Source organism: Pimephales promelas, chromosome 8 (genome assembly GCF_988280905.1).
Source record: "Pimephales promelas chromosome 8, fPimPro1.hap1.1, whole genome shotgun sequence".
Classification (NCBI taxonomy): Eukaryota; Metazoa; Chordata; class Actinopteri; order Cypriniformes; family Leuciscidae; genus Pimephales; species Pimephales promelas.
The window spans coordinates 34,414,376-34,431,628 of record NC_142776.1 but is presented as its reverse complement, the minus strand read 5'-3'; the positions used below and the strand labels follow the sequence as shown (position 1 = coordinate 34,431,628).

The following is a 17,253-nucleotide window of genomic DNA, read 5'->3' as shown; positions in this document are numbered from 1 at the left end:
AAGCAATAAACCAGAAGAAAGCTGTGGGTAAGTGATGTTTATGTTAATGTGGGTGGTTACCAGGGTGTTGCTTTAAAGTTGCTACTGTTATAGAAGGCAAACAAAGTCATAAACCACTTCAAAAGTTTGGGATCAGGTTTTTTTATATATACATACATTGTATATATAAACATCCATATGAATCAGAAGCTTCAAACAACATGGAAGGTTAAAATATATCAATGTTCAAAATGAAATGGGAAAACACATTAATTTGTTCTTATTTTAAAAAATAAAAAATAATAATATGTGGAAGTTTACATCTTTTTTCAATCTTATTTAATTAATTTTAAGTTTAACCTCGAGAAGGTAAGGTAAAACTTTATCCCATTAGAGAAATGTACGTACCAGACCATCAGGGTTTTCCAGTCCAGCAGGGACACCTGGGTTTGAAAGGTATATATTTATTTATATCAAATCTCAGTCGGCTTTGTCTATTTTTGAAGACTGTTGTACACACATTTACTAAGTATTTAATTGTAATAGTTTAAATCTTAGTTTCAAAGGCTGGAACCTGTTGGAAAATCCTTAACACCTATCTACATTTTTTTTTTTTTTTGAATTTACGTGTGATAATTTTACAATAACCAGAACAGTTTGTTTGTCCCATGTCAGGCCTGGGCGTGGTGATATTAATATTAACTATTTATTTATTTTTGTTTACTTCCGTCGATGAAAGAAAATCTGTTCAATGTCAACTCCAGCAGGTCCTGCAGTAAATCTGAGGTAAATGTTTTTCAGTCATTCACACACACAGACTCCCTTCTATGCGTAAGACGGTCGGTCATGTATCACGGTGACTAAGCGTTTTATTTAAAGGTCGTGTAACTTTACCGGTCACGATAATTCGGTGATCTCATCTGACCTAAATGCCTCTCGGTATTGCTGTGTGATTGCAGTGCTGACTCACCTCCTGCAGTTCCAGAGAAGAACATACGGTGGCGCTGCGACCCACGCCGAATCTTACATCCGTCATCACTTCCAGGAACATCGGCCGCTTTTCCCAAAATAGGAGGGTAATCAATTCTCCCGAGAAACAAAGTAAAGTGGCGGTGTAAGTAAGGAATGAATCCAGTGAGAGTGGTCATGTGTAAACTATTTCTTCCGAAATTTCCTGTCAGCTGTTAGGATGTGGGAAAAATGTTGAGTTACAGTAAAAAGAGGAAGGGGCCTGTGGATAATCACTGATAAACACTAGCCAATGTTTTACTTAATATCATTACAGTGTCCCCTGAATGTGTTTGGACACTTAACGTTAAACCATGATTTAAACATCTTGAAAGGCATTGTATTGAATAGGCTAAGGCCACTTTTAAAGCTAAACATTTCAAATATAAGTTAGCTTTTAAGCATAGAAATATTCGTAAATATACTGTATTATCTATTTATAATGTACATATTTGACATTCCGACATTGTTGAAGAGTGACTTGAGTGTCCAAAAATGTTTTGGTGCCATTGTAATCTCATGGTAACAGCTTCCTATTAAAGTATTGCATTGTATTGCGACAGAAGGTTCACTGGCTGAGGTAAATGAGTCATATACCTGACCAAAGATAAAAGTAACCACAGTCAATTTAATCTGTTTTTTGTTTGTCGTTGTTCTAACTCCATCTGTTGACCCTTTATGTAATCCTGCTTTCTTTCTCCATTTGGGACGAGTTTATTGCTCCAGCTTCTAAAATAAGAGAGTGTGTGTGTGTGTGTGTGTTTATAAGAGAGAGTGAGTCAGTGAGATCCCATTACTGAGGCTTGTGCTCCTACTAACTCGCTTCCAGAATGTTATCCACCAGCAACAGCTTCCTCAACCACAAAACACACACACGCTCACTCACTCACTCACTCCAAACAGCCATGAACTTAACCTTTCCTCCAGTTATTCCCTTCCTTATCATGTATGTTTTGTGTTTTACACTAAACCAAAAACACATGTGTTACTTCCCTTGGGATTTCCCTCCCTTACACTCATGTAGATCCATGCCTCTGTGACATTGCCGGTCTTGTGTGTGTTTAGGTCTGTCCATGAGAGGATCAACCTGTGACACATTCACACAGGCTTTTGATGTCTTTTGTAAATTTGAGATATAACATTCATTAGCATTGACTCCATAGCCTGATTCAAGGATTTGTTCACCGAAGAATGCAATTTTTGTCATTTACTCACCCTCATGTCATCCCATTTTGACTGACTGACTTCAGTGGAAAACAAAATATGTTTTTAGGAATGTTCATGCTGCTCTCTTCCATACAATATACAGAATAGTAAGTATAGCGCTATCAAGGACAAAAAAAAAAAAAAATTAAAGTCTTAAGAGTTTAGTGTGTCGAATAGACTCAATTAATATTTATTCACCAAAAACTAAACAAAAATGATCTATTCAGTGCAGTTATTGTTAACTAAAACTACAATGATTAAATATTCCTTAAAAAAAATTAAATCTTAATAGTACAGTAGATGATAAACTTAATCTTAAAATGACTTGTGCAAGTTTAAGTTAAATTATAAAATTACTAGGTTAGACTTTATTTTATTTTATGTCTGTGTTAGTGTAGTTGTGGAATTAAGTATTAAGTAATAATAATTAACTATACTTACTCTAGGGTTAGAGTGGGATTAAGGTTTGGTTTAGGGTTAGTTGCATGTAAGTATGCTAAATTTATAGTTATTGCTATAGTTACTATACATGTAATGTGTAATAAGGACACTAAAATAAAGTGTTATAAAGTGCTAAAACTGAAATAAAACATAGTAAAGCTAAAACATGCATATTTAAAAAAAAAAAAACAAGTGACAAAAGCACATGGTAAAATAAATGAAAACTGAAAGCAAAAGATAAAAGCTAATTAAAAATATTCAAAACAAATATATTAATAATACTAAAATAACACTGCTCTCGTGATACTTTTTATGGTGCTGCTTATTTTAGTAACCATTCACTTTAATTATATGTAAAACAGCAGCTGGAACATTCTTCAAAACATTTCTTTTTGTGTTCCACTGAAGATAGAAACTCAATGACATGAGCTTGAGTATAAGTGATGCCAGAAATGTCCATTTTGGCTTAACTATCCCTTTAAGTCGTGCCAGAGCTGAAGTCGGGTGCTCACTGTGTGCTTTCTCTTTCTCCTCCCTCCTTCTCATTATGTGGTCTGAATAAACTTATGTCTGGTTGTGTCTTCTGTAGTTGTGCCAGCTTCTGTGATTGGTCATGGTCGAGATCTCTGACGCACTGCGTGATTCTGCCCTGATCTCCTCCTGATCGCTGCAGCACGCCGGCGTCCGTCTCATAATTGGCTTTTAAAATCCTGCTGTACAAAACACTTTCTCATAACTGATGAGAAGACATAACAACTACAGTATGTTCTAGACTTAGAGAAATAAAGGCACACCTCTCTCTCTCTCTCTCTCTGTCTCTCTCTCTCTCCATCTCTCTCTCTCTCTCTCTCTCTCTCTTTTTTTTTCATATATGTAATTTTAGAAAATTCAATTCTGATAGTTTTGACTCCTGCAGGTAACTGCATATAGAAAATAATAATTCCTTTAAAATGTAATGAAAACAACTGTACTGTTTAATATTTCTTCTGTGGAAACTGTTCTTTGATGAATAATAGAAAGTTCATAAAAAAGAACAGAATTTATTTGAAATAGAAATCTTTTGTAACATTATAACCTTTACTCTCTCTATTGATCTGTCTATGTGTTCTTTCTAAATAAATATATTCATTTCTTAAAGGGATAGTTCACCCAAAAGTGAAAATGTCGTTCCATACCTGTAAGACTTTCGTTCATCTTCGGAACACAAACTACTTGCGCAACTACCACTCAAAAAGTTCATAAAGAGATCGTAAAACTTAGAATTGATTGGTTTAGTCCAAATTTTCTCAAGAGACTCGATCGCTTTATATGATGATCGATTGAATGTAAGTTTTTGTTCACATATAAACAAACATTCATTAACTCACACATGAGTTGTGCTAAACGCAAGCTCAGTGATGTTCGCGTGAGTTCAAAAACCAATGATGTTCATTCTTGTGTTGCGCATCACATTTCATCGTCCGCAAGAACCAATGAGGTTCATTCTCGTGTTACTCATCATGTTTGATCCTCCGCAAGAACCAATCACGTTCATTCTCGTGTTACGCATCATGTTTGATCCTCCGCAAGAACCAATCACGTTCATTCTCGTGTTACTCATCATGTTTGATCCTCCGCAAGAACCAATGACGTTCATTCTTGTGTTACGCATCATGTCTGATTGTCCGCAAGAACCAATGAGGTTCATTCTCGTGTTACGCATCATGTTTGATCGTCCGCAAGAACCAATGAGGTTCGTTCTCGTGTTCCGCATCATGTTTGATCATCCACAAGAACCAATGAGGTTCGTTCTCGTGTTACGCATCATGTTTGATCGTCCACAAGAACCAATGAGGTTCGTTCTCGTGTTACGCATCATGTTTGATCATCCACAAGAACCAATGAGGTTCGTTCTCGTGTTACGCATCATGTTTGATCGTCCACAAGAACCAATGAGGTTCGTTCTCGTGTTACGCATCATGTTTTATCGTCCGCAGGAACCAATCAGGTTCATTCTCGTGTTACGCATCATGTTTGATCGTCCGCAAGAACCAATCACGTTCATTCTCGTGTTACGCATCATGTTTGATCCTCCGCAAGAACCAATGACGTTCATTCTCGTGTTACGCATCATGTCTGATTGTCCGCAAGAACCAATGAGGTTCATTCTCGTGTTACGCATCATGTTTGATCGTCCGCAAGAACCAATCACGTTCATTCTCGTGTTACGCATCATGTTTGATCCTCCGCAAGAACCAATGAGGTTCATTCTCGTGTTACGCATCATGTTTGATCGTCCGCAAGAACCAATCACGTTCATTCTCGTGTTACGCATCATGTTTGATCCTCCGCAAGAACCAATGATGTTCATTCTCGTGTTACGCATCATGTCTGATTGTCCGCAAGAACCAATGAGGTTCATTCTCGTGTTATGCATCATGTTTGATCGTCCGCAAGAACCAATCACGTTCATTCTCGTGTTACTCATCATGTTTGATCGTCCGCAAGAACCAATGAGGTTCGTTCTCGTGTTCCGCATCATGTTTGATCATCCACAAGAACCAATGAGGTTTGTTCTCGTGTTACACATCATGTTTGATCGTCCGCAAGAACCAATGAGGTTCGTTTTCGTGTTACGCATCATGTTTGATCGTCCGCAAAAACCAATGAAGTTCATTCTCGTGTTACGCATCATGTTTTATCGTCCGCCAAGAACCAATCAGGTTCATTCTCGTGTTACGCATCATGTTTGATCGTCCGCAAAAACCAATGAGGTTCATTCTCGTGTTACGCATCATGTTTGATCGTCCGCAAGAACCAATGAGGTTCATTCACGTGTTACGCATAATGTTTGATCGTCCGCAAGAACCAATGAGGTTCATTCACGTGTTACGCATCATGTTTGATCGTTCGCAAGAACCAATGAGGTTCATTCACGTGTTACGCATCATGTTTGATCGTCTGCAAGAACCAATGAGGTTTGTTTTTACATGTCAATCAGGTTCGGTTTTACATGTAAATAAAAGCCTAAAGAAAATCTGTTCATCATATATAAGTCTCTTCAGAAAAATTTGATTAGTTTTACGATCTCTTTATGAACTTCTTAAAGTGTCAGTTGCGTTGCTGTCAATGGAGCCACAGAAAGCTCTCAGATTTCATCAAAAAGATCCTCATTTGTGTTCCGAAGATGTACAAAGTCTACTGGGTTTGGAACGACATGATGGTGAATAACGTCAATTTTCATTTTTGGGTTAACTATACATTTAACAGAAGTCTTGTAATTGGTCCCAAGCATTTGAATGGTACTGTATAAGCATGTCTTGAATACTTGGACATATATTTCCTTGTTTCTCACGTTTTATAGTGCTTTCTCATTGTTTTTCAAAGCTTGAAAGTTTAAGCCCACATTGCTTATAATTGCATGGAAATTTTCATATTTAAAATTATAATAATTTTAATATTAAAAAATTATATTTTTTCTCCTTTTGTTTTCCACAGAAGAAAGAAAGTCAGATGGGTTCGGACAAGTCACGAGATGACAGTGAGTAAATGATGACAGAAGTTTCATTCTTTGATAGGCTTATCTCTTTAAGTCTTTGTAATGAGCGCCTGGCTGGTCATAAACTGAGAATTATGTCTTTATGAATGAGAGTTTACCCCCCACCTTTCCCCGAAGCATCTGTTGCAATCGACATATAAAGGGAGGAAATGCTTTTACGACCCTAACGGTTAGATTAACTAACTCTTTGAGCCTTGCATGCAGTTTCTGTTTGCTAACTCATTCAACACAAACTCTGCTGTGTCTATTTGAGTTATTACACGTACTGTGCAATAAATGAGTTAATAAGTATCCACAGTTATGTTTGAAGTATGAATCGGTTAAATATCCTCTGGATATTGTGGGTAAGCAGAGTCATGTGACTAACAGCTCTTGGACTTCATCCCAGTTTGAAAAAGGCGGTTTGTCAGTGGAGTGTTTTATTACACCCTTCCTAAAATTGCTTTAACAATTTCTCAAATTGCGATAACGCCTGATTTGTTCATATGTTTCTTGTTGTAACACAATATGACCATAAATTATGTTTAATTAAGTTTCTTAGTTACACAATTACATTACAAAATATTTAGCTTGCCACACTTACAAAATACGTTTTTTTGGGGGAGCACACCATGGTACATGATTTTAGTGCCATTTCAAGTTCTGCAGTATTGTACGTTGTACGTTTTTGGACATAATACCACTTTCAAAACTTATACTATACCTTGATACAGTGATCGTATCAGATGGCAGTACTATAGTACTTTGAAATATACCATGATAATGAAATTCATGTGACATGGTTTATATATTGTCCTCCATTGTATGTTTACGAATTCCATAACACCATAGTACTATATAAATTATTAGCACTTTTTAGTACTCTTTTGTAAGTGCATGATATCCAAGCACCATGGCATTACCATCTGATACAATCACTATCAATCATCAGTATTTTTTTGTAACAACGAACTTTATTAGGATTTTTTTGCATATACAAACAATTTGTGAAAGTGTCTTGTTTGTTTCCTTCTCAGAGACGAAATAAGATATTCTCTTCGCCTCTTTTCAGTACAAAGAATATGGAGGTACACAAAAGCTTTGTTTTTCTGAGGGAATTTTCCCGCCAAAACGCAGCTGGCGCTGTATCTAGTATCCTGGTAACCATGGTGACGGAGCCTGTGCCACGTGAATAAGGAGGCTGTTCTGTGTGTTCAATTACAGTGCCACACACTCTGATTCTGTTAGTCAGTGCCACATGGACTCTGTGTGTGTATGTGTGTGTGTGTGTCATGCTGAGGTAATGAAGTTTGGCAGATCCCCAGGAGTCCTCACCACCTCTCTATACTCCTTGAGTTACATGTTCCCTCTCAGACTTCAAACAACATCTTCACAATAAAGCCTGAAATATAAAGGTCCTTTAATAGACACTGGCACTGGCAGTCAGTGAATGTACTGTAAAATAATAGCTGTCCGTCGTCATGGTGCCGTTTAACCACTAGAGGCCCCTGTAATGTTAGTCAGGAGTGTGTTATTTTGTGATCCTGAAAACAGGTTTCCCACACAGGTGGAAACTCCAACTTTAGCTCTTTACTATTTAGCTGCAGTTTAGCTCATCCATCCATCCATCCTTCATTCTGTTGCTCCATTTATCCTTTATTCTGTTGCTCCATCCACCCATCCATCCATCCTTCATTCTGTTGCTCCATCCACCCATCCATCCATCCTTCATTCTGTTGCTCCATTCACCCATCCATCCACCCATCCTTCATTCTGTTGCCCCATCCATCCATCCATCCTTCATTCTGTTGCTCTCTCCACCCAACCTTCATTCCATCCATCCATCCATCCATCCTTCATTCTGTTGCTTCATCCACCCATCCATCCATCCTTCATTCTATTGCTCCATCCACCCATCCATCTATCCATCCTTCATTCTGTTGCTCCATCCACCCATCCATCCATCCTTCATTCTGTTGCTCCATTCACCCATCCATCCACCCATCCTTCATTCTGTTGCCCCATCCATCCATCCATCCTTCATTCTGTTGCTCTCTCCACCCAACCTTCATTCCATCCATCCATCCATCCATCCTTCATTCTGTTGCTTCATCCACCCATCCATCCATCCTTCATTCTATTGCTCCATCCACCCATCCATCCATCCATCCTTCATTCTGTTGCTCCATCCACCCATCCATCCATCCTTCATTCTATTGCTCCATCCACCCATCCATCTATCCATCCTTCATTCTATTGCTCCATCCACCCATCCATCTATCCATCCTTCATTCTGTTGCTCCATCCATCCATCCATCCATCCTTCATTCTGTTGCTCCATCCATCCATCCTTCATTCTGTTGCTCCATCCACCCATCCTTCATTCTGTTGCCCCATCCATCCATCCATCCTTCATTCTGTTGCTCTCTCCACCCAACCTTCATTCCATCCATCCATCCATCCTTCATTCTGTTGCTTCATCCACCCATCCATCCATCCATCCTTCATTCTGTTGCTCCATCCACCCATCCATCCATCCTTCATTCTATTGCTCCATCCACCCATCCATCTATCCATCCTTCATTCTGTTGCTCCATCCATCCATCCATCCATCCTTCATTCTGTTGCTCCATCCATCCATCCTTCATTTGTTTGCTCCATCCATCCATCTTTCATTCTGTTGCTCCATACATCCATCCGTCCATCCATCCATCCATCAATCCATCCTTCATTCTGTTGATCCATCCATCCATTCATCCACCCACCCATCCATTTATAATTTGTTCTGTCTATATGTCTGTCTGTGATTGTCTTGCATTCTGTTGCTCTCTATCTATCTATCTATCTATCTATCTATCTATCTATCTATCTATCTATCTATCTATCTATCTATCTATCTATCTATCTATCTATCTATCTATCTATCTATCTATCTATCTATCTATCTGTCTGTCTGTCTGTCTGTCTGTCTGTCTGTCTGTCTGTCTGTCTGTCTGTCTACCTGTCTTTCTGTTTCTCCATCACTCTGTTTGCCAGTCCTTTTCCACAAACAGTAACATATCAAACCTGTAGGTTTTTGTTTGAGAGAGTGAAGAAGTAGGCTCATTGGTGGATGCTTCTGGAACAACTGTTAGTGAGCCGCAGCGATAGAGAGAGTAAGATCACGTGAGTCTCTCCCCTCAGCACAGCGGACTCATTGACCTTTTGTTCTGTCCTACTCTGCTGTGAGAGAAGGGGAAGCGCGCGAAAAGCCAGCCAATCGTGGCGCGGTGCGGCAGCTGGAAGAGACTACAATGGCAAACAGTTCTGACAAAGGGAGCGCCTGTTCCCGCTCAATGCAGAAACACTGGCAGTCTTCCAAATGCATTCCTCCTTCAGAGGGAAGTTGAGAAGCACGGGGTTCAGAATGAGGAAGCATGCGTCTGTATTGTGCTGGCTGTTCTTTTTCTCCCTTTCCGTTTGAAAACCAAGTTGGACAGTTAAGCGTTTCGTCAGCAGCGGTTTACCGCACATCCAGTCAGACAGTTTAGTATAGATAGAGGTCTTTTGCGATATTGACTTTTTATTGTGCATAAAAAGAAACGTATTCGTAAAGTGTGGTACAGTCTAAAGCTAAACTGAGTTCAGAACTATGTGTGTTGCAGAATTCCAGAAAGAAGTGTTTAGACTACAGATGAGGATTTGAAACGGGCAGCGTGGGCCTCTCGCTCACTGTGTAGTAAATCCAGTCGTGAGACAGCATGAATGGGGTTGCAGCTTTGGCAGTATCTCCAAAGTCAAACAGCTTTAGCAAACAGAAGCCCACTGCAGTACCGTTGGCTCTGTCAACGTGTCACATTTCCACGGAAGAACTCGAGTAGTCTCTACGTTTACCCAGAAAAACCCACCTCCCCCTTCTCACATTACGAATGCAAAGTCGAAAGATGCCTTTACGCCCTCTTCCCAAGATCCCCCACTTGATCCCACCCATTTATAACTGACAGTTATATCAATACTCCCACCACGCTCCCGCTGTGTGCTGCACGTGTGAACTCCCAGGTGTGTCTTTAAAATTTGCCTTCAAAGACCCTCCGCTTTCCCATAAGTAACGTCACTTCTCTTTAAAAAAAAAAGAGATAGAAAAGAAACCTGTACCTTTAACTAACCCATTTTTATCTTTTCTGTCATCCACTTCCTCTCACAGTGTAATGCAACGTGTCTGAGACATCTGATCTTTCTAACAGTTGTCATTAGCGTAGCCTACAGAGAAACCTGTATAAGGGCTTTTTATTGCAAATGGTGGTTTGCTTGATGACAGCTTAAGAGAACATCTGGGTGGACAGAGATTTAGAGAGAATGTGCAATGCATATATATATGTATTGTAAAAATGTTAAGATATGAGTGGTGCTTGCATGTGCATGTTGCAGGGTAAATGGTTATGCACAGACGTTTGTTAAAATAACGAATACTAAGTTGTTTATTTGTAAAAAAAGGGAGTCTAGCTATTTCTAGAGACCAGAATATTATGATTTGGTGAGAACCCACCTGGAACAGTTTAGCATTGCCCTAGAAACCAACAAGAACACCTTGGCAACCGCATCACTGAACATACTTATTAGCAACATGGCATAGCGATGGCAAGTTATGCATGAGCAAACGCATTTAACGTTTTCTTCCGAAAACACGTATACGGTTATTTTTACAATTACGTTTGGCGCTGCAGACACGCTTTCCCTTTAAAAATATGTGGAAAATGCGGGTTTCAAAAAGTTCAGACTCATCTGGAATATATGTGTTTTAATGGAAGACTGTATGTGTTTCTGCTTTACAGGTATCAGAGCGGCACATGCATTCTCCAGGGAACTCAAAGTGTGTGCGAGTTCGCATAATGCACATGTGTGTCTGCACACTCATCTAAGTCTGGGCTCAAAGGGTCGTGATGGAACACAGTCAGTGAAGATCCTCGGACGCCCTCTGAGACCACAGTATGTGAAGCTCACCAAGGGGGAGGAAGGATCCTGCGAAGTCTGTAATCACACCGACACACACTCCTCCCTGACTCGGGTGAAAGAATGGAAAAGCTGTCGCTCGCAGGCCACACAGCCGTCCCACGCAAACATGTACGTATGCCACACGCATCTCACACTGGAATTTAAAGCAAAGGCAGTGAAAACTTCATGGGCGGTTGAAAGGTTTTGTTCACCCTACTCCTCTGCATGTCATTAAAGCAAACACAGAGAGTGGTTTCCGTCAAATCATGAGCTTTGGTTTCATTTCAATCTCAGAAAAGAACTGGGAACATTATTAAAATATTTCAGATCGTCAGAAAAGCTTTTTGCTGGTGCGTTTTCTTTGCTTTCAGCTTTCTAATGCTCAACCTCAAACACAGCTCTTCTTGTCAGAGCTCAATGGAAACTGAGGTTTATTTGTTCAAAGTAAAGTTGTTGTTGTTTTTTATAATTAGAGAGACTCGTATAAATGTGGATGCTGGTTAATTGGCCAATGTCAGTCCATTTTACATGATCAGCTTCAGAAAAGGATTTTGCTGATTGTCAGTTCCAAAATCTACCAACATCCATGTGAATGAATAAATGTGCATTTTCAAATATTTGTAGTGCATTATGACTAAATTTTGAGTAAGATAGAATGATAAGATTGAGGTAATTGTTGCTAAATTTAAATAATTACTCTATTTACTCGTAATGCACTACCAAATAGTTGAACCTTATAAATTATATCAACGGTGTGTATATAAAATTGATTTTGAATATTTTTCAAGTCTCTCATGCACACCAAGGCTCCATTCATTAATCAAGAACACAGTAATATTGTGAAATATTATTGCAATTTAAAAGAACCGTTTTCTTTTTCGCAGCACATGTGTGATGGCAAAGCTGAAAATGTCAATGTTCCTTTGTAACAGTGTTAAAGTTCTTGTCACTTCTTTGCTGAATCAAACAAAATATTGATTTGTTCAAAAACAATCTGTAGCTTTATAACCCAAAACAAGTTTATTGACCCTATTTCCATGCCATACTAAAACAAATCAAAGTAGGTCATTGTTTAATAGTCATTCTGTCCTGACCTTTGTACCATGATTGGATGAATGTCATGTACCAAGAACATTGATCAATGGCCACGACAATGTCAGAGAGACACTGCTATTTCATCAATTGAAAATGAACCTTTATCAGTAGAACGCCATGTCATGATGAAACTGGGAGAATGCCAGACAGTGTCTGTTCATGTATGTGATAACAGCTTGCTAAAAAATTAAGGCTAATGTAGGCTACTAATACACACACTCTAGGTATAGTTACCATTACACAACTACCATATGCCATCATGTGAAAAGAGCATCTGTTGAACTTATCATGTTGGTTCTGGCCAATGACATCACTCACAGTCTCATTCTAGCTCTAGCCCTTCATGATGTGTGTCAAGTCAGAAAGCTGGTAAAAAAACACAGACTTTTTGATCATAGCCAGTTTGATGACTGACCTACATCATAGAGTCATTCGCTGAGTTTGCCTGACAATGAATATGACTATCAGGCTACCCAAAAATGATCATTCTGTTATCATTTACATAACAAGAACAGGGACTGTTGTTTCAAGCTAAAAAAGAGAGAAAAACTCCAGTCTGTCAATTGAACTGGTTTGTGAACGAAATATCAGAGCAATTTTAAACAAGATTAACTAGACCACCCAGGTGAAAAAGACGTTGTATTAAATGTATTAAAAATATATTTGAAATACAAATGTTGTATTTACGACAAAGTTTACTAAAAATGTATTTTATTGCATTTTAGTATTATTTCTAAATAGTATACTAGAACTACATTGGTAATAAATATATGTTTAAATACACTTTTAAGAAAAACACTATAGAAAATCATACTTTTAATGTATTTCTTAAAAAGTATATTATTAGTACATTGGTAATAAATGTATGCTTAATTATATTTTTAATAAATATGCTAATGACAATCATGCTTTAAATATGTTTCTAAAAAGTGTACTAGAACTATATTGGTGTTTAATTACATTTTCAAGAAATATGCTAAATACCAACATATTTTAATTATATTTAAAAATGTTTTACTAGAAATGCAATGCTAATAAATATATACTTAATTACACTTTTAGAAATATGCTAAAAACAAACATAGTTTTAGTGAAGTTTTAGTGTATTTACAGAAAGCATACTTGTTACTAAATTAAAGTATTTTTGTGTTTACTTTGTGTGTATAGCAATTTATATCCTTATAACTTATTTAACCTTATGTAGGACTAGAGCAATATATTTTTAATATTTGTTATACTGTAGCATGTGCTTCAGCCCTGCTTTAAAAAAATATTGTGAAAAGCAAATGAGACATCAATATATATTAGTTTAAAAATTCAAGTCCCTTTAATTCCCTTCCTAACATGAAGGGAATTAAACCAATTTATTGGATAGGTTTGAGATGTTTTTTTCACAAATCAAGCATTGGAATTTCTTTCATGAGATCTCGTGAATATACCAAGGAGAGTCAGATTTTCAGTGACTTAAAGGAGTAGTTCACTTTTAAAAAAACTGTTTAAAAAAGAAAGAAAGACATGGACATCTTGGATGACATGGGGGCGAGTAAATTATCAGCAAAAGTTTTTTTTTTAAAGTGAACTACTCCTTTAAATTTCACTCTGTTATAATACTCAGAATATAGTGCAAGAGTCATGTGTACCCCTGCTTTGGTGCATTTTTGTGCCATTTGTTGTCATTTTATGAAAAAAAGCAACCAGTAGATTTAAAACATCTAAATGAGGTCTAATGAATATTGTCTAGTTTTAGTCATTTAACTGCAGGTCAGATAGATGGTGGCAGAAGCAGGTCATTTGGTTTATGTTACATGCTGTTGCCTCACTCTCTAGAGTCTGTCTGTCGCTCAATCTTGCACATATGCATGTGTGTATGAGGACATATTTTCCCATCATGCTGGAGCTATTCTGAGTTGTATTGTGAGATAGGCCAGATTACGTATCTGAAGGACCTGCGTAGTTGATTGGCTGCCGGCTTCTTCAAAGTCCAGAGCTCTATTAGAGATGCCTACTAACACCTTCCCTCTCTCACAGTGTTAGGTCAATCATTACTTGTCTGGTTAATCATAAATTTCATAAATGGCTGTAAGATCCTCGTTTTTTTTTTTTTTACACATTTTTACACATTCTGAAAGAAATAGTGATAATGTAAAAATGTTTTATGTCCAAAGTTCACACTACATTCTCTATGATGAAGTATTAGCATTATGGTTACTTTACTAAACATCTGGGCATAATTTGCGTACACTGATTAAAAAGCATGCATTTTTGTATCTTTAGTATAATTTAATATCAAGGATTGTTATTTTAGTGTTATTTATCTTTTTCATTTATGCAAAGTTCTGTCATGAAACTTTAGATAGTGCTGGCTGATCAAACTCAATCCTCTTGCAATCACATCGCGCAGCTGATTGGTTCCTGCTGTATCAACAGCCAATGAGCTCGCTGCTCAACTTTCAAATACTTGGTCTGCTTTTGATGTAGCAATTTGCGGTGTGTTTTCAGGATCCCTCCACCTTCAGCCCCACTTGTATAGATCTACTATGGTTAGTTCATGTACATTATATTGTACAGTAGCTGCATGTCTTATTTTCTCACAGCAGTGTATTGTGTATGTATTGGTCCTGGGGGCCGTTCCAGAAAGGCGTTTAAGTGAAAACTGAGTAAGTTAACCCTGAAATGAGGGAAACTCTGGGTTTTCCATTTCAGAATGGGAGGTATGTCAAACCTGAGAATGCAGAGTAAGGCCCCGTCCACACTACTGTGTTTTCTTTAAAAAACGGACACCTTTTGCGACGTTTGCACCTCCCGTCCAGACTAAAACGGAAAAAAACGAAGACCTAAAACGGAGAAGTTTAGAAACGCTGCAGCTCCGTTTTGCGTTTCGAACCTCAACCACTAGAACAATACAAGGAGAATCAAGAAACTGCACTTAAATGCTTTCAAATTAACAATATACAATTGAATCAATCATTCTTGAATGCACCAAAGTGTGTAGGGAGAAGGTAACATTAAAAATAGATGTATGTTAAATCCACTATTGTTTTAAACAGAATTGTTATATAGTCTACGCAGTATTTAATACAATTGCATCAGATTTTTTCTTTAAATTACAGAATTACTGTATTTAGATTACTTTTACACCCAACACTTTATAACAGTAATTAACATTTAAACTTAAGCATTGACTCGAGGAACTATTTTCTCCCAAGCTAAAACAGTTCTGCCGGTGAGAAATATGCAGACCTCTTTTTGTCAGGTGCTGTTGCCATGGTGACTCATAATATCTGCGCTCCATTGATAATGGTTCGCTTAACTCATTTCATCTGTTCTGTAACGGAAAACTCAGGGTAAGTCAACTCAGAGTTCAAGTTTTAACTCAGAGTTGGTTGAACCTCCTTATTGAAACGGGCCGCTGTACTTGCTCTATAACAGATCTATTCCACCAATACCCAAGTGTATTGTCAAATTCGTTTCCATTTATGAAATAAACATTATCGTTTATTTCATCTTTATTTCAATTACTGATTTTTAGTTTTATTTAACCATAACAAGACTGATGTAAACAAATTTCTTCTGTAGTTGTTAAGGAAGACCCCTGCCGTGCTTTGTCAATATCTAGACTTCTTTTTCAATACAAATCCATTTCAGCCACTTTGCAGAACATTTTTGTTTCATGTATCCAAGAAATGAAAGAATCAAACCGGTTTGGGGTGACGTGGGGGTGAGTGGATGATGACTGAGGATGATTTAATTTGTGTGAACTGTTCCTTTAAGAGTCAGGCATGCAGAAAGCAGGCAATGCCAGCTCACTACTGTGGTTTAATGAAGTATTTAAACAGTCTTTTTTTTTTTACAGTGCTGAGTAAGTGCTTTGAATATCCTGCTCATGAATTTACATGCATATCTGTCTAAGAATGACAGCTTTCATTGTTTAACTAAAGTAAACAAATCTTGATGCAACTGAACTCTAGTTTAACAACTCTCAGTTCACTCGACGGACGTCTTGGTGATACCTCTGACCAGCTGTTTTCTATGAAAGCACAGTTCACATTTGCTTAAACTGGGAAGTCTTTACTATCCAAATCAGTGTGCAAAGCAATGACAAATTATAAATTCCAATTTAATGATGTTTATCATGCATGAGTGATGACTTTAAATATGACACATTGCCATTCACTGCATAGGTCCGTTCAGTAATTTGCAATTGCCTAATCGGTAGTAATATAAAAATTGACAGTTGTGTAAACGCATGAACCACAGCAGAAGTGCTATTTACCATGTAGTTTTGTTCATAGATTTGGAGGATGAGATGTTGCACAACCTGTCTGTGTTCATTGCATTCATAGCATTGAGCATTAACAACAATGCAGTATGCATTATCTTTTTCCTTTAAAAGGCATTTATTACTGTTCAAAAGTTTGGAATATTTAGGATTTTTTAAATAAGTTGTTAATGATCACCAGGGCTGCATTTAATTGATCAAAATACAGTACAATTCAAAATTTGAATATATTTTTAAAATGTATTCCTGATGTCAAAGCTGATTTTCTCCAGTCTTCAGTGTCACATGATCCTTCAGAAATCATTTTTTTTCAATTCAATTCATTTTTTCCAAATCATTTCATCAATTTTGTTACATTCATTTCAGGATATTTTGATTAATTGAAAGTTTGAAAGAACAGCATTTATTTGAAATACAAATATTTTGTCTTTTTAATGACACTTTTGATCAAATGAATGCATCCTTTTATTATTTTAAAAAGAAATCTCTCTGTCCCCAAACTTTTAAATGCTATTTATTTTTGTTTTGTGTTGGTTTAATGTTATTTTTTGTACAGTTAGTTGCAATTTATTGCAACCCTGCTGTCCTCTGGCACTCAGTTTAGACCTCAGAATAGTGTAATCTTAGAAGAAAAGGTTCTATATAGAACTTTAAAGGGTTCTGTCAGGTGCAAATAGAACCTTAGGGGTTTCCATCATGGGATCATTTAATGCATTTAGTTTTAATATATTCATTTTATTTTATTTAAGGTGTGTTC

At 37.3% G+C, this 17,253-nt stretch overlaps 2 protein-coding genes across 5 annotated transcripts in view; both read left to right on the top strand.

The window, feature by feature from the left end:
- LOC120493330 (uncharacterized) overlaps positions 1-17,253 on the top strand; it is a 63,967-nt gene continuing 46,714 nt past the window's right edge. For 3 of the 4 annotated variants that reach the window (XM_089134436.1, XM_089134439.1, XM_089134438.1), the window contains exons 1-4: positions 1-1,093; positions 3,224-3,395; positions 6,112-6,154; positions 10,963-11,251. In XM_089134436.1, coding sequence (XP_088990562.1) covers positions 6,127-6,154; positions 10,963-11,251 — 317 coding nt within the window. In that variant the 5' untranslated portion in view covers positions 1-1,093; positions 3,224-3,395; positions 6,112-6,126. The remainder of the gene's footprint in view (positions 1,094-3,223; positions 3,396-6,111; positions 6,155-10,962; positions 11,252-17,253) is intronic. The other variant, XM_089134437.1, reaches the window with a different exon arrangement.
- On the top strand, positions 4,046-5,834 carry LOC148978130 (uncharacterized). Its single transcript, XM_089134622.1, has 3 exons — positions 4,046-5,182; positions 5,337-5,591; positions 5,801-5,834. Exons 1-3 carry the CDS (start codon positions 4,056-4,058, stop codon positions 5,832-5,834), a joined length of 1,416 nt encoding a protein of 471 aa, XP_088990748.1. The 5' UTR covers positions 4,046-4,055.

Excerpts from the sequence above, each read along its gene's own strand:
- LOC148978130 (XM_089134622.1), top strand. The coding sequence starts at position 4,056 with ATGATGTTCATTCTTGTGTTGCGCATCACATTTCATCGTCCGCAAGAA. Across the intron at positions 5,183-5,336 it reads CATCCACAAGAACCAATGAG|GTTCATTCTCGTGTTACGCA; the intron begins GTTTGTTCTCGT and ends AGAACCAATCAG. Across the intron at positions 5,592-5,800 it reads CGTCTGCAAGAACCAATGAG|ATGTACAAAGTCTACTGGGT; the intron begins GTTTGTTTTTAC and ends TGTGTTCCGAAG.